The sequence below is a fragment of the Dermacentor albipictus genome, chromosome 1, assembly GCF_038994185.2.
Source record: "Dermacentor albipictus isolate Rhodes 1998 colony chromosome 1, USDA_Dalb.pri_finalv2, whole genome shotgun sequence".
NCBI classification, from domain to species: Eukaryota; Metazoa; Arthropoda; class Arachnida; order Ixodida; family Ixodidae; genus Dermacentor; species Dermacentor albipictus.
In genome coordinates, this window is record NC_091821.1 from 265,352,209 (window position 1) to 265,375,327 (window position 23,119).

Below are 23,119 nucleotides of genomic sequence, written 5' to 3' on the forward strand. Positions count from 1 at the left end.
TTTCGCTCGTTCGCTTGGTGTAAAGCCGCATGTGGAACCGATGCATGTCATGTTTTCCACGGCAAAACACAGTAGTGTGGTCGGTGCTGTGGTCACAATGCGTGTGCGTTTTACCAACGACGACGATATGAACCTCGTGAAGGAGGTTTTCGCCTTGAACCCATTCGGATGGACGTCAAGGTGGGTGTCCTTTGCAAAAAATTGGAAAGAAGTGGGAAATCCGCTTTCTGGAAGAGAAATTGCCGGCGAAACGTCCCCTCCGGTATAGCTTCGACGTTGAGTGGATCTTGAGGACACGTAGAACCTGCGCGGTCGCTCTCATTCCCGAAGCATGAGGGTGTCTATGTCATCCCAACTTAAAAAGGACACGTAATATGGGTCCCACAGAACACTCAATCGCAGCATGCCAAGATTAATCGGTATGTTTCGCGACTTTCGACAGAACAACGCTCAAACCAAACACCTACGTGCGTAATTAACGCAGCGACTGTGGCTTTCGATAAGCTTGACTTAGGGTATAGTGTACTAGATTAATCTAATCTAGTACACTATAACTTAGGGACACACTTGCGGATTCGGCATTGGATAAGCTCGACATTTCGTGTGGATTTGGCTTTCCAGTACTTTGTGTCTTTACATTTAGATGGCGCTGTATTTGTTTGCGTTAACGTTAACGCTTTTCTACGTTCCGCTATTCTAAAACACTACCTTGTGCCGCGCAGTGCAGTCTTTCTTTGCGTTAACGTTGCGTCGCACACTAACGCTAACGCAAGGGTTTTACGCTATACTAAAACTCTCTATTGTTCCTATAAAACTTGCAAATAAGGGCACGAATTTAGCACATAGGGTGAACTCAGCCATTGCACGACTGCTTTGCAGGAAAGCCAGCTTTTTGGTGACAAGTGGCACAGGTCTCTGAACAGCAAGGGTGTGTAACTTAGTTCAACAACGAAACGATGACCATTACACAAAGGAGTTACACTGCAATAAGAATGCCTAAGATGTACAGGTCCAATGGGGTGATTCACTACAGTGATGCCTGTCCACACAGCCTCACTATGCAAACATGCCAGCCGCATGCACATCTGCATCTCAGTGCAGCACGGCACAGCTTTTGTAGATTATTCATGCTGAATTCTAAAGCTATCTTACACATAACTGACAGAAGGTGCAGTGAAACATAAAACAGCTTCCCTGACATGATAAAAAAAACTGCTGAAATTACTATTAAAAGTGTAGCTTTTAATTTGTAATGTGTTCAAAACAGCACAAGATCTAGGCCATGAGTAGCCACGCTGTCTGCCATAGTTAATTCAAGCATTGACAACTCTTCCACCAGCAGCTGTGTCTACAATCGTGCCAATAACAGCCTGAAATGGCTGCATGCGATGGCTTTTCGAGGGTTGTAGAGTCGCGCTCACAAGTTTAGTGGCTATAAGAGCACGTGGTAAATTACATGTGCATGCTGTCTGACGGTGTTGTGCCTGCTGATTGATGAGTGTGTTGACATATACATGCATGACGTACACATGACGTATACATACATATCCTTACTCGCTGGCCAGCTTGTTCACTCGGTCCACACCGCCGTGCATGCTGTTCATCGTAATTTGCAGCTTCCGCAAGCTACAGTGCTGACAATGATGCGACGGCTCGGCAGCTACGATTCCCAGGCTGACCTCAGCGCCGTTTCCAACTTACAGAAGTGCCTGCTCGCACAGCCAGTGCTGGTGGCTGCCGTGCAGCGACCATTTGAATGTTCTTCATAATGGAGAACTCTTTCACTTTTGTTTCTGCTGTGACTGTCTGTGCGATAAACACCACTCACACTTCCTGCGGGGCGGGTTGCTTCCCCGCACAAACCACCACTGCTGGCTGAATGTCACGATCAACAAACACTGCCACTCTATCACTGCATGCATGGCACAAAATCCAAATAACAGGTTGCACACTTGATAACTGAAAGAAAGAATGACTTCGTTATTCGGACTAAAATACAAAAAAACCCCTAATTTACTTTGCCTGGTTTCTACAAGTATATATATATATATATATATATATATATATATATATATATATATATATATGTATATTTTACAAATGACAGTGGTTTGTGCCGGGAGCGTACCACATTGCAGAAAGCTTGAGGTGTTTATTACTAAAAAATCCATGGCAGCAGCACCAGCAGTTTGAGCACGCACTTCCATAATTTGGAAACAGTGCCGAGCTCGAGCATCAGGAATTGCGACTGCCGTGCCGCTGCTTCACCATCAGCACATGTAGTGCTGACAGTGGTGGTGACGGCGGTCACCATCAGTCACCAACATGGTAAATGGCATGCGCGTATCTGCCAAGTGTTGCATGCACACTGCAATGCTCTCAACAGTAGGCATTACACTGCCAGATGGCACGCACATGCAATTTGCCATGTACTCTTATGGTCTTGAAACTTGTGAGCGCAGCTATACATTAGTTACTTTTCTGGTCATAGCCTTAACTCCAAGGTTATTTGCAATTCAGAATGAGGGCAGAGCTCAACCAATGGCAGACGTGAGAACCTTGGAACAGTGTCCAAACAGCAAAACACTGCCTTCGCAACATAAAAAGTAAATGGTTGCCGTGGTAACCTGCAATTATGGAGGCTCACCTGCTTCATACCGTCTTGAAACTGCTTGCTCGACCCATCCGGCTCACCGTCCAACTCGAGCGTGACCCCAGCAAAAGGACGACTCGCCATTTGTTCCATTTCCACAAACAGTTGCTGCATGCAATAAGGCATAATAGCCTTGTCACATGGTACAAACTTGAATACCATCTATTTTTAGTTTTCTCTCTTGAACAGATTTTTGAACCCCTTAAACTTCCAGTTATTTCCACATAAACTGAATGGAACTTCTTAAGTTTTTCTAGATTTGCAAATTTTCTCATGCAATATTCTTTTCATTATATGTAGATATACATGTCGTTTATATTCAACGAAAATTTTAAAAAAGAAAACTTGTTCCAAGAAAGAGATACCTTGCATATCAGTAAGCAGACGTGCGTGCTGGGGCAGATCCAGGGTAGCTTCCTGGAGGGAGCTCTCATCAAAGCATACATAGAACTAAGGCGGGGGGGGGCTCACTGTATGCTCAATACTGTCAGCCAGCATGTCTCGGGGGACTTGAGCCCCCAGGGCACCCTCTGGATTCACCAGTGTGTGTGTGGCGATTTAGCTCACAGATAGAGTCTCCACTTCCTCAACATGCGTGGATTATGACATTTATCGTCAACAGAAAGTTTTTTTCTTTCTTTTATTTTTTTTTTCACTACTAGATGTGCTAAACCTTAAGAGCCCTTTCACATTGTATTGCACATTCCTCTTCAATCCACTTCAAACTTATTTCAGTAGAATTTACACAAAATATTCATTCCTTATATAAGATAGGACCCCTGCAGAACTGTATGAAAGTGGCTTAATCATATTCTTAGCATCAGCTTTTGAGAAAACTGACACTGATTCAATCTAGACCACTGTGTAAAGATGATGAAAACCAACTGTGAGGTGCGCTATGAATACCATTTGCTTGAGATGAAAACTCAGGATGCAGCACCAACATGCCAACCTGCAACACAGCGCTACAACTTCATCTCCGAGTTCACGTCAACAAAAGCAGCTTTGGCATCTAACCGGTGAAAACTGAGTTTTCACGTTCAAACCTCTCAGTAATAAGAACAAATGGGCCCGTAGCTACCTTCATGTCTCTTGAGGTTAAAGGTGCCTTAAAAACCTCTTATCCAACAGATACTGTGAAAGCAAGTAGTGTCAGCCTTGCTACGGTGGCAGTGCTTTGTTTCCTTGGTGTGCAGGCCACAGCCATATCCTAAGGCATGCCAGGCAGGTTGTCTTGTCTATGACCTTTGTTTCACGAAGAGTTAACTCACATCAGGGTTGGTAACATACTTTTAAATTGTGAGGTTGTGGCTCAAGACAGAGTGAAAAAGTTACACTGAAATAGAGAAAAAAAAAACCACAGGGTCCTTCGGCGAGACCTGGATGTGAGTGGAGTCCTCGGTCCAGGGCTGGAATAATGTAAAACTATTCCAATGTGTTTTTATTCCAAATATGCCATTAGCCTTCCACGATAGATCAAAATGGCTCGGGCCCAGCCTGTATCAGCAGCCTCTGCACCTATTTGGACGAAGCCCAAGCCATTTTGATGTATCAAGGAAGGCTAATGGCATATTTGCAATAAAAATAGATTGGTATAATTTCATATTATCCCTGCCCAGGTCTCCATGTGGCTTGAAACACTCCATTTTTAGCAAAATGTTAAGTGAAGGCGATGACTTGTTTGAAATTTCGTTTTTTATGTTTTAATTATTCCGGGAGGTCTTCCTTGTTATTTTTAAACTATAGCTTTAAATTAACTAGTACAGTGGTGAGTCATTGCAATGTAGAAAGGAAAAACAACCACCAACTTTCTAAAGCAATATCAGATATCAAGATTTTTCTTTGCCTAGAAAAGCAAATTTCATGCACCCAGATGGCTCACTAATAAGCTCTATGGTAAATTTTTAGAAGTAGTGACCAATCGAGGTGCATATATTTCCCCTAGGATAAAATGGGGGCAAAGCATTCAACTTAGCCAAAGTACTTTGAGGACTTTTACCAGAACAATTTACTGGTTATTTACACGCCTAAAAGAATCACTTAAAAGTCACTATCTAAAAAACTATCCAAATTTAGCGACTCTCTCACTAATTTACTAACACTATCACATACCCCTGACATACAGTTATTTGCAAAGACCAAAGAAACCAGAGACCCCTGAAATCCACAAGCTTTATGTCATGGTTTCTTTGTGCGAGCTTGAGGAAGGGAGCAAATGGGACTTCCGGATTTCAATGGTCTTTGAAAGTGCATGTGTGACACCAGTAAGGCAATTCTTCTGCAGCATGTCCTTTGATGTCCAAACAAATAAAGGAAACGCTATCGCAACCTGGAGACTTGAGTATCAGTGAAACCACAAGACTGAAACCAAAGCCACATAAGCCACCTGCAGTGATTGTTTATAGACTATTTCGCTTTTTTTACTTCTTATGCACTTCTGAGTTGCATTTTTTTGAAAATTCTGCAGTTGACAGAATTCTTGTTATCGAATGCTATGCATTTTATTGTTTGAAATGCACGTCGTCCAACAAATGCACTTGATTCCTACTTCTGCATCACTGTCCATAGAGCTGAAAATGGGTTGTGTACCAACAGGCTTCCTTGATATTTACATTATTTTCCCATTAACTGCAGCTCTGTCAATGGCAAGAGCATATATCTGTTGTCCTTGAAAAATACTCTGCCAGTTTGGAACATCTTGATTTTTGTTTATAGTAGTTTTTACAACCAATGTTAACGAAACGCCATGGCACAACCTGATAAACACAGATAAAGAGACTGTTAATACCTGTCGCCTTCTGTAAAGGTCGTACTTCTGCTTGATCTTCCACAGGATGGCTGCTATAATTAGCAGCGAGAGAAAACAGCTGGGGCAGAAAGAGGCAAATATTATGTCATGTGAGAAACCGCTGCAATTCACTTAATTGAGGGAAAACACGGCGAAGGCAGGAGATGGAAATTCAAGACGATGAGCAAAGTAAGGACAAAGTAAAAGTGGGAGCCTTAATAAAGTTAATTAATTGAGTCACTTATCTTTGAATGCCTCAAATAGCTATTACTACTTAAATAAAACACTAAAACCACATTACAATGAAGTTGGAGAGGGAGCAGAGTTACTTCATTACATCCATTACTCAGTCACATCCAATTTACTGTAATATATGCCCAATAGGGTGCACAACTTCAAACATGCATAGAAGACGACGTCACTATGGCCCGCGAAACTTCTACATGGCCACATAGAAGATTAAATTTTAATTAAAACAAAAAAAGAATCTGCAGCATGTGCAACACACAACTTCTTAGCACCGGACGTGACTGCCTTTACGATAGCTGCCTTCTGTTTCAACGTGATGTTCTTTCATTTCTACCTTCCACTTGTCTCGTCTCTGAAACCAGTGAAATGGCAACGCGGCTGAAGAAAACAGCTAGCACGCTGCGATGCGAGCTGAGGTCGAGCAGCACGTGGCACACACCATGGTGCGCCAACCACGCAGCTGATCCAGGCTGACCTGCCACTCTCCCAGGGCTTCACATTGGCTTAGCCAACTTGAGGCCTCCGAGATAGCACCGCACTGATGTAATCTTGGAGGCCACGCCTACTTGCACCCGGCTGTGCAGTACGCCGCATGCAGGAGCGGCTCACAATTGCCACTGTACTTCTCTTTCTCAATACAATGCGTTATGCAGGCTAGTACAGGCTGTGTGCAGCTAGGCGTGGCCCGAGATTGCACTAGTGGTATCGTGGAGGCCACACCTAGCTACACCAACCTGTGCAGTCCCGCAGTGAGAAAAAGAAGTGAGATGGCAATAATGAGCTGCTGCTTACGCACAGCTGCTCACAGTGGCGAGAAAGACCAATGTTGACAGCGTACTCAACACAAAAACTCTGGCACTGAATGTATGCCAAACCCCGGGGAAAAGAATAGATATACCATGCAAGGGTTGCATAATTTTTAGGTTTTGCAGACAAATATATCCCGTTATATACATTGGCAGGACAATTTTACTTGATTAAAACTAGGTTTTGATACATGTATTGCTATGGGAACTTTAATGGGAAATTTCACTTACTTCGTCATATACATTATTTCGTTATATAGCCCGTTTCATTAAAATGAGGTTTGGCTTTACTTCAGCATCACTCTAGCATTGTAGCAAAACTCTGCTGAATGCGAAGTGCTTTATGCCTCAGATTTCTCTGAAGCAAAGCATGGTGGTGCAATTAATATGAAATTAATCAGTTTTGAAAGAAACAAGCTTATATTTAAAGCTTTACCTATCATTACATTACACTGAGAGTACCCCAAAAATTTTGGTAAAGATAAGACCTACAGCAGGGTGAACAAGCTCTCACATAACCAAAACTTTTCGAAGCTGATTTAAAGCTTAGATCAGGAGAAGCAAAAAAAAAATGCATATTATACAAATGCATTATTTGCACAACAATCTTACATAGAAAAAATAGTTACTGACAAAAATCACATTAAGACTTTTCACTGCACAGATAGCAGTACTTGCAGATTCACAGCTCATAGAAAACAAACCCGTGAATGCTGTCATATCATAAAGAAGATGGCAGGTTATATAGGAACTGGCATTCTATACTATGGTTCTGTGTTCTTGGTTAGAACTGAAAAGCACCAAACATGTTAACTTTATTTGTTTAACTTATATCTAGAAATTCAACTTTAACAGAAACAAGTCCATGTTCTAAGTAGTATGACATGGAAAAAGAATTATGAAGACAGTTATGCCAAGTAGCTGCCCAACAATCTGTACTTGCCCCCTGCACCCCTTAGTACGGTTAACTTGCCACTGTTTGGCAATGCCCGCCACTGTATTTTGCTGCGAACAGCAGTTATGAGCTAGGTCATGGGTTGATCGCGCTTGTTCATCTCATTTTGGCTGAGGCACAACAAAATGTGAGATAAAAATCATATCTGACCTTGGATTGAATCAATAACTGTATTTTCAAGCCAAGCAGTCAGGCCAATACACCATGGCCACTTTGCAGGAGAAATAATAACTATATTTCTCGCTAACAAGTACTTACAGCTGGCTTATCTTGTGTACTGCACCACAGTACTTACAGCTGGCTTATCTTGTGTACTGCACCACAGCGCCTAGCTGGGCATAGCCAGGTGCAATGCATTGATCAAGATATGTGATTTGGTTTGATTTCTCCTGTTATCATCATCTTTCATCACTCTTTTTTGTCCCCTTTCCTTTTTCCCCTGTCCAGAGTAGCAGACCAGGGCATGCCCGCTCAGGCTGACCTCCTGGCCTTTCTAATAAATTATATCTCTCTTGGTTTGATTTAAATTCCCTCTAGGAATGGTACAAGTAAAGGCCACCTCACAGAAGGCTCGCTAACTGTGTATGTCTTCTCAAGGAGTTTTTGTGGAGGCAGTGGACATCTAATGTTTTTAGGAATAGTGGGAGTTCTTTTCAAAATCACATGTAATTCTCTAAAAGTATAGCCAGGAGTTCATAATTGCCTTTCACAGTACAGTAGACTTCTGTTAATTCGACTTCGGTTAATCTGATTTTTCAGTTAATCCAATCCTGACAGAAAATCCTAGCTGGTGCCCATGCATTTCTATGGGTCCAAACTTTCGTTGTTACGATCCTGAAAATTGTCCTTCACCGGATATTTTGACCTTGACCTTGACCAGTCAGCATGCATGCACCTGGACCCCATGATGACCCCAATAATGACCCCTTTGCTGCAGCATCTGTCTCAGCAGAGCTTAGGGAACAGTGAATGTGTTGAACACACATCATCTTTCGTCGAAAAGATGCATTTTCATCCTGCCCGATGAAGATTTTCAAGCAATAACAGTAATTATCCAATTATAACACGTACTTTTGTGTTCTTTTTTAAGGAATATTGGCTCATAAACCGCATTCGCGACATTAGTATGCGCTTTCCCGCATAATACAGCTGTATTGCGGCGAAGCTCACTTTACAAAACTGTACAGCAAAGCTGACTTCAATAAATCAACTGCCACTGAGTATCACATATTAGACACCTGCCAATATTTATTGCTAAATATCAGGTGCACATTATATTTCTACTTTGTTGAGCTGCCTTAATGTTACCTCTACGTTTTTTTTTTCTACTTTAGACCCATAGAAAGTGGACTCGTTTGATTTGGGAGCCTGTCAGAATATGGAAAACCTGCCGAATGAATCAGCAGGGGGTTTAGAGTTTTTTCTGCATCTTGTTTAGTTTGACCCACTAGATTAATTTGATTACTTTCTTTGGTCCCATCAGGGTCAACTGCAGTTAGGAAAATTATTGAGACACTGGAGGGTGGAAAAAAATTGTTTGTGTCTACTTGATGCACACATAATGTCAATGCATGGTATGATTGCATATATCTCATGACAGCAAAGACTCATCCTTACTGTCATAATGTTGTCTGCACCTGCAGCAATAGACCCATCTTACAGCATGGTTCACTATACAACCACTGCTGCAAATAATCCTAGCAGTGGTAGTCTTTAGTGGACTGAAAGTAGCTAGGGCTACTTTTTTTTAAACCCTGGCATACTGGCTTCGCGCTGGTCATGAATGGGCAGGAATGTGACAACAAGAAGCTTGTAAAATGGTAAAAATGTTTTAGGATATTTCACTATACCAAATTCCTTCTGCCATCCACACTACCTAACAATTAGTTTGCAAAACCAACACACTGGCTTTTGTGTTCTGCTGAAGATTGCTTTGAGCCTAAGTACAGCTTAAATGCAGTGCAGAATGGTGCGGTGGCATGACAGTGCCAGGGCAGTTAAATGTGTAATGCAACCACGATAAGTTTGTGTGTAGTTCACTAGGACGAGGAAGCAAACAGGAGATATAACATAGCTGTGAAACTGTGCTAACATATGTTGACCAAGCAAATATACTGCAGAAGAAAGGTTAAACTAGTAAAACAAAATATACCAGCCACCCATAGGCTTTTAAAAGGGGTGTGAAAGTATCCCGAATTTTCAATATCAATAGAAAAGTCCTTGATATTCGATTCATATAAGATTTAGGAACCTCATAATGGCTATTTTTGAAAAGTATTACTAAAACCTGCAAAAGGCAAGGAAAGCATAAATGCATATACAGCTTACTGCAAAAGTGACAGGTGAAAAGTTAAATTAAACTCTGGGGTTTTACGTACGAAAACCACGACCTGATTATGAGGAACACTGTGGTGGGGAACTCCAGATTAATTTTGACCCCCTGAGGCTCTTTAATGAGCACCTAATGCACGGTAGATGGGCATTTTGCGAAATGCAACCACTGCGGCTGTGACTTCATCCCACAACCTCGTGTTTAGCAGCATAATGCTGAAGCCACTAAGCAACTACGATGGGTGCAATTTCAAATGAGGTAACTTTAAACCTAGTACTCATTCACAAGCTGTGCAGTCGATTTGACAGTGACTTCCGTTCACTTGAATCGTAAACTTTAAAGCAAATTAATAAGTTGGTTTGTTTTTCTTCTGCCTCGTCTATCATTTTTTCGTCGCATGAAAAAATAATATTTGAAGTCCTTTTTTTTTTTTTTTCAATACGACAGTTCATTCACTTAAATTTTAATACTGAATGCCTCTACTTTTGTGTCAATAGTTACCAAGAGAAGACATTCAAATGAATAATACCTGCTGGACAAAAAAAAGTACAGTAAGCTTTCAAAAAACGCTGGACACCACATATACAAGATTCCCTCTAACAGTGAATTCCAACAGCAGATTCAGAGCACTTTGACAGCAAGCTTTTCTACTCTTTTTCAAGCAGGCCTGTTGCAATGGCAGATCAAGATCATGGCTGCATGTTCCCATGACAGATCAAGAGTGGATCTTAAAGAGACACTAAAGCGAAACAATAAATCAGTTTAGACTAATGAAGCATTGTTTGAGAACCCTGCAGGCAGTCACTTCAAAAAAATAGTTTGATTATTAGATGAGGAAATGAAGGTCCAAGTATCAGTATTTGAATTTCGTGCCGAAACCTTAGTGCTGGTAAGTCTGCGTGGCGTCAGGGATTCCAAAGTATGTTTTTGCATTTGGGCCGCGTTGGCTGAATAAAGGTTCCCGAAACTTGCCATGCTTAATATTTGGTTCCATTTGAATACAATGTAGTCAATCTGTACTGCTGTATATAATTAGCAGGCCCTAGAAGATGCCATCAAAATCCATGACGTCACAGCCCCCAGGTACGGGAACTAAAGTAGGCGTTGCCACCCATATTTCGTTCTTGCGCTTTTTCTGGCTTAACAAACGTCTTATCATTGTAAGAGTGGTGTTTTTTGGTGTTGTAGGATGGCAATTTACTGATGCAGAAGAAATCATTTTTCACTTTAGTGTCCCTTTAAGGTGAGACTGCTCCATGGAGCAGTCAAGACAGATTAGATTAGACTTCCTCAGAGGCTGAATTAGAGTATATATATGCCCAGGAATAACAACTTCAGCAAACAATTCATCACGCCATGAGGGCAGTCAGGCACATGTGCGACAGACTATCCGATTAACAGGTTTACGGCGAATTTGAAACCGTTGTTTAAAAAAATCTGTCAAGCACTATTTTGGTGTTCAAGATTCTGAAACTTTTGTATGCAGTTGTGAACATCTGCTTGCTCTCAATATGGTGGCAGTGTTCCAAATACAGATTGGAAGAGTATTTTCTACTGGAGATTGGCGCTTTGTTGCAGAGCCTGTGGACTGCTCTGTATCTGCCATTAGAATTCAGCATAAGATTGACACAAAGGGACCTTGGAACTCTGTCCATGAGCTCAACATAACAGGCCTACACAAAGCCTGTAATAAAATAAGCAAGGATCGCCACAGTGTTTAGTTTATCAGAGATGAAGAGAGTTCATCCAAAAGGGCTCTGAGGGAGAGAAATGAAACCTTATGCAAAAGGGCTCACTATTCTGCAAAACCACTCAAAGTATGCTTCTAGACACTGTCAAGTATAAAGAAAAAAAAGCACCTTGAAAACGTGATGAAGAACTGGAGCAGGTCGAGTGCCCGGTGCTGAGAGAAAGAGATTTGGAGCACAAATGGAGTGGTGAAGTTGAACACATATACAAAAAAAGTGGTGTTTTGCGAGCCAAAGTTGTGCTTCTCATCGTAGAATGGTAGCTTGATGTTGTCACACTTGCGGCTATCCAACAGGGCAGGCTCTGCATCACCATCAGCACGTGATGGTGGCTGGCCTCCTGCACTCGGCGAGAAAAAGTCAATCACTGAGCACACCGAAATGCTTTTTCCTGACTGTGACTAAGAAAATGCAGCATGCACAACAAGTTCTTGTAATTAATGATGTTCCACACTGTCACTCTGCAACTACTACAGTTCAGACTAGTAAAGTTTTCACAAGCACCGATAAATACCTTATTTGCATGAGTATATCTAGTGAGACTGTGTGCATGTGCGTCAGATAGCATCCAATATCATACTCGGAAGTTTCTACAAGCACCCATAATTACATGTAGTGAGACTGTGTGTGTATATGCGTCTCAGAAAGCATCCAATGTTATACTCAGAACCATGCTTTGACTATAGTGCAAGATCTAACATCTAACTTGTACTGGATGCAATTGAAGTCATTCACAAAGATTGGCAATCCGTAAAAGGTACAACAGCAAGCTGTGATTTACTTTTTTAACAGCAGAGTGGTTAACACCCACATTCATCCTTACAAGGACACCCTGGAGAAGCTGCACAGAGCCACTGAGTTTGTTGGCCCAGTTTCTTTTATATCGTGTAAAAGTGCTGTATAACCATTCTCATCCTCATGCTTCGACATCTATGCAAGATGCATTAACACGTAATGGGTCAGGAGGTTTAGCACCATCCATCTAATGGTCCCAATATGTCACACGACCAATTTGATAAGAGTGTTAAAGCTTTAAAGAAAAAATGACCAACATCCTCTATAAGCAATGTTAAACATGTCTGGACGTGTCTGCCAACTTCCTATAACGAAAGTGTTTTTTTGAACCCATGCTTATGTTTATGCATACACTTCCTACTGATGGGTCTTCTTGTTAATTATAATAAAGCCATACAGCTAATTTCATATAATTATGCTTCATGCTTTAAAATCTGCTCTAATGCCAGTGGTTCTAAACTGCAGTGGTTCTCACAAGATAAAAGATCACTGTAAAGGTTTAGCATGGCTAGCACTTCCCTATTTTATTCCAATACAGCAAAACCTCGTTAATTCAAATTTCACAGGACCGAAAAAAAATGTCTGAATTAACTGAATGTTGAATTATTGAAGGCATCTAGAAAACAGTAAGCAAATGCATACTACATCAACATGCTTTTATTTACTGAATGAATCAGCAAATCCTGTTTCGATTTTGCACAAAAGCAGTGCGGAAGCTGCAATTTTCATCTCGTGACTGATTAGCGCTCGCAGCAGCGAATGCCTTGCGACTTCCTTTACAGCGCGGCCGCAGCGTGCGTCTTCATTTGAGACGCTTTTCACTACCATGCATACATTCCAATTATTTTTTCACCAGGGTCGCCAAGTCGCTGCCCGTCGCAATGTAGATTCTCGACCGCAGTAAAATGTATTCTCGACAGCAGTAAAAACGAAACTACTGTTTGCCGCGACCGCCGCGGACGAAACTGCGACCGTTGTCAACGCGATCATCTATGGCAACTATGCAGTCGTGAAGGCACATGGCCAATGTAGTGCTATGCGGAGCAATAAACGCAAGAAAGGCTTTAAAGGCACAAATAGGCACGACACGTTCTGGTGTTGCTGTGATTCACGTATGATTTCTACTAATGACTATGGCGATGTAAACTCTGTCGCTTTGTTTTGGTGGACACTAACGCCATTTTTGCTCTTTTGTATCGCACGTTTGCGGCGCACCGTGCCTGCAGAGCTCTGAGAATTGTCCAAATTAACTGATGTGTGGCCGAATTAATCTGAATTTCATTGCATTATTGCATTAGTTTCATTGCATTAAATAGTGCATACGCCTGCCGGGACCACAGGACGAGTCCGAATTATCCGATTTTCCAAATCAATGAGCATCAAATTAATGAGGTTTTACTGTAACTCAGAAAATTGAACTCATTGTGATGTCAAACATACACAAGGCACATCTCTCAATTGTACGAGTATTTGAATAGTGAAACTTTTTAATTGAATCTAATATGAATATAGCGAGAAACGACCCTAAAATATTGAATTGAACATAGGATATTTTCTAATTTCTCAAGTAACATCAAATACAAAGCTTGCATGGAGTCTGTTTGATATAAGAAGAAATCAGGTTTACATACATTGACACACGCATGTAATACCACTCACAAGTAGATGTTCAGGCAACTGAGGAGCTTTAAAATGATAAACTGGTTTAGGTCATCTGGGACACTATGGCAATGACAGTAACGAAGCAAAGGAACAGTATGTTACCATATGCATGTAACAGTGTTGAATTGGCTGAGGGAGAGAAGCGTGATACTATAGCAATGCAGATTGTTTGAAGGGGTCAAACATATTAAGACTGGCCAAAGAATAAATCAGAACAAATTCCTATATAGGCTGCCTAAAAGCTAGCATTCTTATTGAATGGCACAAGTTATCTGCCCTGTGTGTTTGCTCACAAACTTGTGCCTTTACATCATCATCAACAGCCAGTTTTATGTACACTGCAGGACGAAGGCTTCTCCCTGCGATCTCCAATTACCCGTCATGCGCCAACTGATTCCAACTAGCACCCGCGAATTTTCTAATTTCATCGCTTAACCTAGCCTTCTGTCCTCTTCATTTGCGTTTCCCTTCTTTTGGTAACCATGCTGTCCCCTAATGGTCCAATGGTTATCTAACCTGCGCATTACATGACCTGCTTCTCCTACCGAATCTACACGAATCTTCTAGCGCTTTTCCCCATTTCATGTCTTGTAAAAGCCCTTCTGACCTCATCTCTAGTTATAAGAGGTGTTTCTGTATCCTGTTCATTATTGTTTCAAATGGAGTACTCCTGAGTCCTCTGGGTACTGTACAGGTCAGTATAGAATTCTTCTGCTGCTTTTATTATACCTTCGAGATTGCTGATGATATTACCCTGCTTATTCTTCAGTGCATACATCTTGGTTTGTCCTATGCAAAGTTTCCTTCTCACTGATTTCAAGCTGCGTCCATTTATTACGGCTTCTTCAGTCTTTCTTGCGTTATAATTTTGAATGTCACTTATTTTCGCCTAGTTGATCAGTTTTGACAGTTCCACGAATTCTATCTTATCTCTTGAGTTGGACACTTTCATTCTTTGTCATTTCTTTGAGGCCTTTCGTTACTTGGCAGAGCTTACCTACTGGTTGCCTTTGTGCCTTACCTCCTACTTCAATTGCTGCTTCTGAAGCCAACCTAGTTACGGTTTAATTCATTAGCTCTATGTCATCATCATCTCTCTGTTCTAAGGCTGCATATTTGTTTGCAAGTACCAGCCTGAATTTGTCTGTTTTTACTCTTACTGCCTCTAGGTTGACCTGTTTCTTCTTGACCAATTTTGCTCTTTCTCCCTTCAAATTGAGGTGAATTCTAGCCCTCACTAACCTATGACCACTGCACTTTACCCTACCTATCACTTCTACATCCTGCACTATGCTGGGATGGGCAGAAAGTATGAAGTCAATTTCATTTCTTGTTTCATCATTAGGGCTTTCCCAGGTCCACTTTCTCTTGCTACACTTCCTGAAAAAGGTGTTCATTATTCGAAGCTTATTCCTTTCTGCGAATTCTACCAGCATCTCTCCTCTAGTATTCCTAGAATCGATGCTGTAGTTGCCAATTGCTTGTTCATGAGCCTGCTTTTTCCCCACTTTTGCATTGAGGTCACCAATTACTACAGTATACTGAGTTTGCACTTTTCTCATCGCTAATTCAACATCTTCATAAAACTCATCTACTTCCTCATCATCGTGACTGGATGTTGGAGCATAGGCTTGTACTATCTTTAATCGATACCTCTTATTAAGCTTGATTATGACTACAGCTACCCTCTCATTAATGCTGTAGAATTCATAAATGTTGCCCACTATGCACTCATGGATTCGGAATCCTACCCTGTATTACTTCTTATCTAGGAGACCTGTATAGCAGCGGACATATCCATTAATCAGCAATGTATAAGCCTCACCAGTTCTTCTAATCTCACTAAGGCACTAACAGCAAATATCTTGCAGCAGAATCATTTGGAACAGCCCTCACATCAATCATTCTGTCTCCCTCAAAAGAGTAATAAGTGTTTTTATCTCTTATATATCAAAAACAGAAACAAATATTCAGCAACATCAAATAGTAAATTCTCAAATTGAATACAAATCCAATAAAAGGGACCATACAATTTGCATACGAAATTTCAAATATTCGCACACCACTACTCAATTGTCAAGAGTACTACAGTTAATAGTCAAATATCTAGCAATAAAATAGCACAACCCTTTACTGAGACAAAACAACATAATTAACAGGTGTAAACTACTGGATGGTCTCAGACTTAACTTTGTTATCTTACTTTTTACAGATGCTCAGCACCATGTTTTAATTTAAAGGGCCCTTCACCAGGTTTCAGCATTACAAACTGACAAATGCCGCAACAATTGTGTAAGCAAATTATTAAGCCAATGTACACCATGGAAACAGATGAAAATTCAAATAAAAGCCTGCATGTCCTTTTCAAAGGAGGCAGTCTACCCGCCAGCAGTGATGACATCACACACATCGCCTACAGTGCACAAACAGCCAGCAGCAACACAAACTTGAGAATTACTGTGAATTGTAGTGTGTGCAAAACTGTCACTAGAAATGTGTTGCACAGCAAGAAGAGAGAGAGAGAGGAAGTGTAGGGATCATAATGTAAATGACACGTTGGCCCTTAGCTCCAATATGGGAGAAGGCAGGGCAGGAATGCCGCTTGTGTGTGCCGGTCAAGGCAATGGATAGATCCTCCACTGCAGAGAGGGTAGCCTGCATCCTAGCACTATCACCTCACATTTCCTTTGTTCCTACATGCGGTATTACTAAAGCATCTCTTAAAAATTCTTGAGGTACAATCTTTATGGACAGCACTTTACAACTATAAGTGTGTAGCTTATATTCCCGACAGATCGTTTGAGACTTCTTTGTTAGAAAATGAAAAGTAGTGAAACTGACGCTTGAGCTCATGAGGTTTCATAAATCTAAGTTACTGTGAACATGCTACAAACTTTATAGTAAGCGTTTGTGTACCATGCTAACATAAACTACTTAAGTAAAAATAAACAGGTGAAGATTGTGGCAGCTGTTTTCTGTTTGTCCCTTAATTATCTTTAAAAAATAAATTCTGGGGTTTAATGTGCCAAAATCATAACATAATTATGAGGCATGCCATAGTGGGGGACCCCGGATTAATCCTGACCACTTGGGTTTCATTAACGTGCACCCAATGCACGGGACAATGGGCAATTTTGCATTTTGTCCTCACCGAAATGTGGCTGCCATGGCTGCGATTTGATCCCATGCTGTTTGTCACTTAATTATCTTGAACTGTTATCTACAGAGAATATACTTCTCACCTGATCCAATGGAGATGTTGACATAAGCCTTTCCAGAGCAAGAGATGGTGAATTCTACATCGTTGCCGACCTTTATTGGCACATTCATAAAATTGATGTTGCGATAGTAGTCCTCAGAGGACAGGTTGAATGTGTACTGAAAATCAATACTGAGATTATCTGAAATAAAACAAAGTGCAAGGTCAACAATACAGCCAATTAACGTAAGTTGTATGTATGGCTACACTCATAACTGTAATCCCAACCAAAGAATGCAACAGGTACCTAAGCTCTGCCTTGCTACAAGGATTGTATGAATAAATCTGTACTGAACATATGATGAATTTATGTAAATTTAGCCATGCACATGATAGTATAAGACTGTAAATGCTGTAAATGAAATAAATCTAACATACTATATATAGTGTAGTGAATTAACTACCTCGTACATGAAAATAACTTTCAGTTCAATCTCCTGTGGGGCCCCTTGACTCATGAGTGCTTTGGGCTATTAGGCCGGAGCAAAATGTCCTGCGGGGATCCTTTGATTCATGAGTGATTTGGGCCATTAGCCCGGAGCAATCACTGGAGAAACACCTCTCTGGCCTTGTATAATGCCTTTACAATGCAGATCCTGCGGCCTGCGCACCGTAGATCATGTTACAATGTGCGCCACGTGTATGCTCAGTGCTGAACAAGCAAGCCTCTCAGAACATCGCCTTGGTGTCTCTCCTGCGGCAACCAAGGTGTATGGGTGCTTTCACTTGGCAGATCCACCTTTGGCACTCTTGGCTATTGGATGTTGGGACCCAAGTGGTACCATGCCGCCCTGAGCAAGGCAGTCGCCTCTTGCAGCATATCTAGATTGCCATAGCCTCGGTGGCTGAGTGGACTTTCTGGGAGTTTTCATCCATAGGTCATGACAGCCACCCAGTGGCATCATTCTTGATTGTAGCTGCCTCTTGTACAGTGCTCAGTGATTGAAACATGATACTCAGAGCGCATGGCTGTTGCTGTTTCTTGTGCCACTGGTGGGCGTTGGGGATATCAAGCTGATGTATTGTTATACGACAAAAACAAGGGCCTTTGTGACACATTGTGACTGCATTTGGCACTACAGCGATCAACCAGCGCTCACCAGTGGTTCAGAGCGACGGATGCCGTGCGATCTGAGTATCGTGTTTCAATTGCCGAGCACTGTACATTCACTGCTGGAGTCGTCTCTACACCTTGCTAGTGAGCCAATGAACCTGCCCCGACATGCACCTATTATGTGCATTGCAAAGTGGGGATGAGCTTCGTGTCTCACTTTGATTTTAGCTAGCCAGTACCAGGCACATTACCCAAAACGCCAACAATCCTTAACCCTAAATGCTGACTCAAGCTAATTTGGTCTTGTACAAACGCCCTTAAATAAAATATGGCGTTATGTTTTCTAAGTTATTAAGCCAGATGTCATATACTTTTTTTAGGGCACAGTGGGTGTGTGACACAGAATATGGCAATAGTTTGGAAATAACTTTCATAAGTTATAAAAGGTGTAGTAACACACATGCAGGAGGAGATTTTTCTCATTTAAGACAAGGTAGAAAATGTTATATATGCTGTAGATATCACATTTTTCCCTTATGGTTGCAATATCTGCCCTCAGACACTTGACAGACATTCATAAAAACATACAAGCGAAGTTTTGAGATTTTAGCTAATGTCATAAAGGAACAACAGGGCATATGCTCAATTATTTTATGATGAGTATTGCAGGCTTCACTGAACAAATATCTTAACACACCAGTGCCCAGAGTAAGGATGTTAGGTGGACTTGGCGGCAAAACTTTTGTCAGTGGTAAATGTGAGCACATTCCCTGAGCACTTCACTATGTTTCAATTCTAACACCAGAGATTCTGAAGCCAATTAAATTCTTTTAGACCCACTTCCATTTAAATTCGAGATTAAAAATGCAACTTAATACCAAAGACACCGACACATAAGCAAGCAAGGTTGCACTCACAAAAACAAGTGCCACCTTCCTCCTGGGGGCTGCCCACGTAATGATTTTGCTCATCGCATCTGGAGAAGAAGATCAGGAAAAAAAAAAGGGGACGACAACACATGATGAATGTGCCAAGCACACTATGTGTGCAGTGCAAAGACTATAACTTGCCTATCACAGTTAGGACCAATGATACCCTTGGTGGTGCAGTTGCATTTGCCTGTCTCTCGATGGCAAAAAGTACCATGGTTGTTGCAGAAACATGGAGTGCAGTTACCACCATTGGCAGGATTGCCATGGTAGCCAGCAATGCAGTGCTCACAGTGTGGTCCTTCAGAGGAGAGAAAATAAACAAGGGCAGTGTAAACAAGGTAGTCCAAATTACTTTGGAACACACGTGTATGTAATGCATGCACACACATGTGTTAGACATCAACAACACTACAACATCATCAACACTAAAAAATGTGGTCCTTGATGTCAAGGAGTCAGCTTGCATTTTTTTCTTCAAAAGTGAGAACAGACACTTTTTAAAAAAGACCTCAAAATAAGAGAGATGTATATAGCACAATTCTTATTTTCCCTATTCCTCAACACAATGTTCCCTCTCAGCTGGGATGGTGCCAATAGCAATGCTCTCCCTATAGCTCTGTTTTCACTTTTTCTTTTTTCCATGCCTACGGCATCATAAACAATGCATATTAGACAGTGCCTTGATAGCCACAGGAGAGAGAGAGAAAGAGAGAGAGAGAGAGAGCAATTTTTTATGCAAGAATGTGGGCTTCCTGCTGCATGCAGTGGAATAATATTTGGCTTGCATGGCTATGGCAGCATTGCATACAGATGAACATTTGCTCAAGTTGTTCAAAAGTTGTTGCAGTGCCCCTTTAGCCTCCTGCTACGTTTTCATTTGCAAGTATCTAAACAAAATCTTGCTTTAGGGGAGCGCCTTTATTTTGCACAGAAGTTTCATGACCACTTCAAAGAACTTGTGAATATCTTCTGAAGCAAAAGAGGCCGTGTGCATCTTCTCTGCTGACATTCACTGTAGGCCATGTCCAACTACACTTCAACCTTGTTATAACGAGATGGCATGCAACGAAGTACAGTAACGGACACATTAAAATGGACCACGGCTAAGGTGGCAGGCCGCACCATGGTGCAGCTATTGTGCTTCGCACACTCGTGACGAGAGTATCCCAAGTGACATCAAACTTCTCTGCACCCTCGCTCTCGCGCTGGTGCTTGTCATGCTTGATAAATTTCTAGTGCAGCGTTCGGCTGCTCTGCTGCTGACGGTCAGGACGAAGGGGTGCGTGAATCACCAGAAGTTTAGCACTTTGCGCTGTCACGCAGTAGCGGTTGGCCGGCTGCAGGCCATCAAACCGCTGCTCTGTGAAGAAATCAGAACCAGTTCTCTCTCTCTCTCTCTCTTGTGGGGCGATTTGCAGTTGCGGGCACAATAAAATGATGCATGGCTTCGGTTAAAAAAACGGGGACCAGTGCCATCTAGTGAAAAAGACACCTGGTGTCGAGACGTCTGCTCTTGCATGTTCGTCCTTTTTAGCTCACAGCCTATTCCAGCTTTTAGCATTGGCTTAGCACTCCTTAATCGTAGGGAGCAGCGCGAGATGATGCCACTGTAGCCACAACGTCTGATGCGCTGCCAGAATGGGTTGTTGCAAGCATGATTGTTCTCCGCGCCCAGCTCGAGCTGCAGCTGACGGCTGCCACCTTAAAGCTGCAGGCCCTACACATTTTTTATTTTTTCTGTTGCGTGACTACGATACCACGTAGGCAAAGGATCGCTGCGGCGTCTCGTCTTCTAGACTATGAATTATCCGTGTCCAACAGGTCGCTGGAATGATGGCACGTGTCCCACTCTTTATATTTGTCCATGATATCTCGCACTGCTGGGTTTATTCGTAGTAGTTGAAGTGGCTTTTGTAGGCTTTCTCTTATGAGAACTGCTATCGTCGAATCCTGGATGAACAGATTTTAATATCATGCGCCAGAAATAGAGGTAACTCCATTCAACATGGTCGGCCACCCTAACAAGAACTCTTCAGTGCAAGTGTCGCCTGGAATATGCAGGAGTAAAAAATAGGAGGATGCTTAAGCTTCGCCTTCAAGAGTGGAATGCGATAGCGTTATCGCACACCGTTCGCACCGCCCACTCATTCACTCGGCATGCTCTTGAGTCACACAAAGACGAACCGTGTACCTTAGCAAGTGGAACGAACCAAAGAACTGAGCGTCTCGGAGGGAGAAACGATCTACGCAAGCCAAATGTCGTGATCGGCACGGACAGCCGGGCCTCGACGCGCCACGAAAGCGGACGCGATCATGGGGCTGATGCCTCGATGGGATCGTCCTCTATCTCGCTTGGGAGCACCACGCAGACACGACTCCTCGCCAGCAGCCCGGCACACATCGCAGGGGACGCTTTCCCACCAGGCGAGCTACGGCGCAGCGATCACGTCAGAGGCATTCCACATCGGATGCTGCACCTAGGAATCGCCCTGTGAGTGAAAAGAGGAGTCACGTCGCACGGGCGAGTGGCCCACCACCTGTCGGGGCAGCGCCGTACATTGCGAGTAGGGAGTCTTCTGTGTTTGCTGCAAGATGGCTCTGCGTGCGCGCCGAGCGCAGAAAAAATTTAGCAAGAATGTACTTCACTACACGTTTAACTGCGACTTCTGAAATTTAAATGCTCATAATTACCAATATACACCGCAGTATAACTTTCTACGGCACGTTTCTAAGGCAACACCGCATTCACTAGAGGCACTTTTATCCCGCTTTGAAGCATCGAACTCATGGCTGAGTGATAGCGTCTCCGTCTCACACTCCTGAGACCCTGGTTCATTTCCCACCCAGCCCATCTTGCAAGTTGTTTTTATTTATGATTTGCCTTCCGCCATTTTTTCTCTCACGGCCAACGCCGCCGACGCCAACGACACCGGCTTTCCTGCAACACAAGTTTCTTAACGCTTTCGCGTTAAAACTGCCCACCAGCAAGCTCACAACACCGGCCAAGCAGTCTGCTAATACCGAGCCGCGGTGGTAGAGCATCAAGACGCACGGTTTGCACGGCGTCAAGCTCTTCACGTTCCAGCAAAAAGAAAAAAAGAAGCTGAGATTCGACGATAGCAGTTCTCATAGGAGAAAGCCTACCGAAGCCACTTCATCTACTGCGAATAAACCCAGCAGTGCAAGAAAGCATGGGCAAATATAAAGAGTGCGTCCCGCGCCATCATTCCAGCGACCTGTTGCACACGGATAATTCCGAGCCTGGGAGACAAAACGCCGCAGCGATCCTTCGCCTCTGTGGTATCGTGGTCACGCGACAGAAAAAAAAAAATGTATAGGGCCGGCGACTTTAAGGTGGCAACCGTCAGCTGCAGCGCGAGCTGGACGCGGTGGACAACAGCGCCCGTGACAACCTATTCCGGCAGCGCATCAGACGTTGGGGCTACAGTGGCATCATCTTACGCTGCTCCCTACAATTAAAGAGCACTAAGCCGATGCTGAAGGTTGGGAGAGGCTGCGAGCTAAAAGGGACGCGCATGCGAGAGCAGACGTCTCGACACCAAGCGCATTTTTCACTAGTTGGCACGGTCCGCATTTTTTAACCGAAGTTATGCTTCATTTTATTTGTCCACAACTGCGAATCACCGACAAAAAAATAAGGGGGGGGGGGGGGGGGGGGTTCTGTTTCTTCACAGAGCAGCAGTTTGATGGCCTGCGGCCATTCGCTACTGCGCAACAGTGCAAAGTGCTCAACTACTGGCGATTCACACGCCCCTTCTTCCTGACAGTCAGCAGCAGAGCAGCCGAACACCACAGTAAATTTATCAAGCATGACAAGCACCAGCGCGAGAGTGAGGGTGCGGAGGCGAAGTTTAGAGGCCACAAA

The 23,119-nt window shown here is 42.7% G+C and overlaps 1 protein-coding gene across 1 annotated transcript in view; it reads right to left on the minus strand.

Moving 5' to 3' along the window:
• dsd (attractin-like protein dsd) overlaps window positions 1–23,119 on the minus strand; it is a 128,876-nt gene that overhangs the window by 14,295 nt on the left and 91,462 nt on the right. Inside the window, exons 18-23 of the mRNA XM_065448562.1 lie at window positions 19,372–19,531; window positions 19,219–19,277; window positions 17,231–17,389; window positions 11,643–11,871; window positions 5,442–5,520; window positions 2,648–2,761 (exon numbers count right to left, since the gene is read on the minus strand). Coding sequence (XP_065304634.1) covers window positions 2,648–2,761; window positions 5,442–5,520; window positions 11,643–11,871; window positions 17,231–17,389; window positions 19,219–19,277; window positions 19,372–19,531 — 800 coding nt within the window. The remainder of the gene's footprint in view (window positions 1–2,647; window positions 2,762–5,441; window positions 5,521–11,642; window positions 11,872–17,230; window positions 17,390–19,218; window positions 19,278–19,371; window positions 19,532–23,119) is intronic.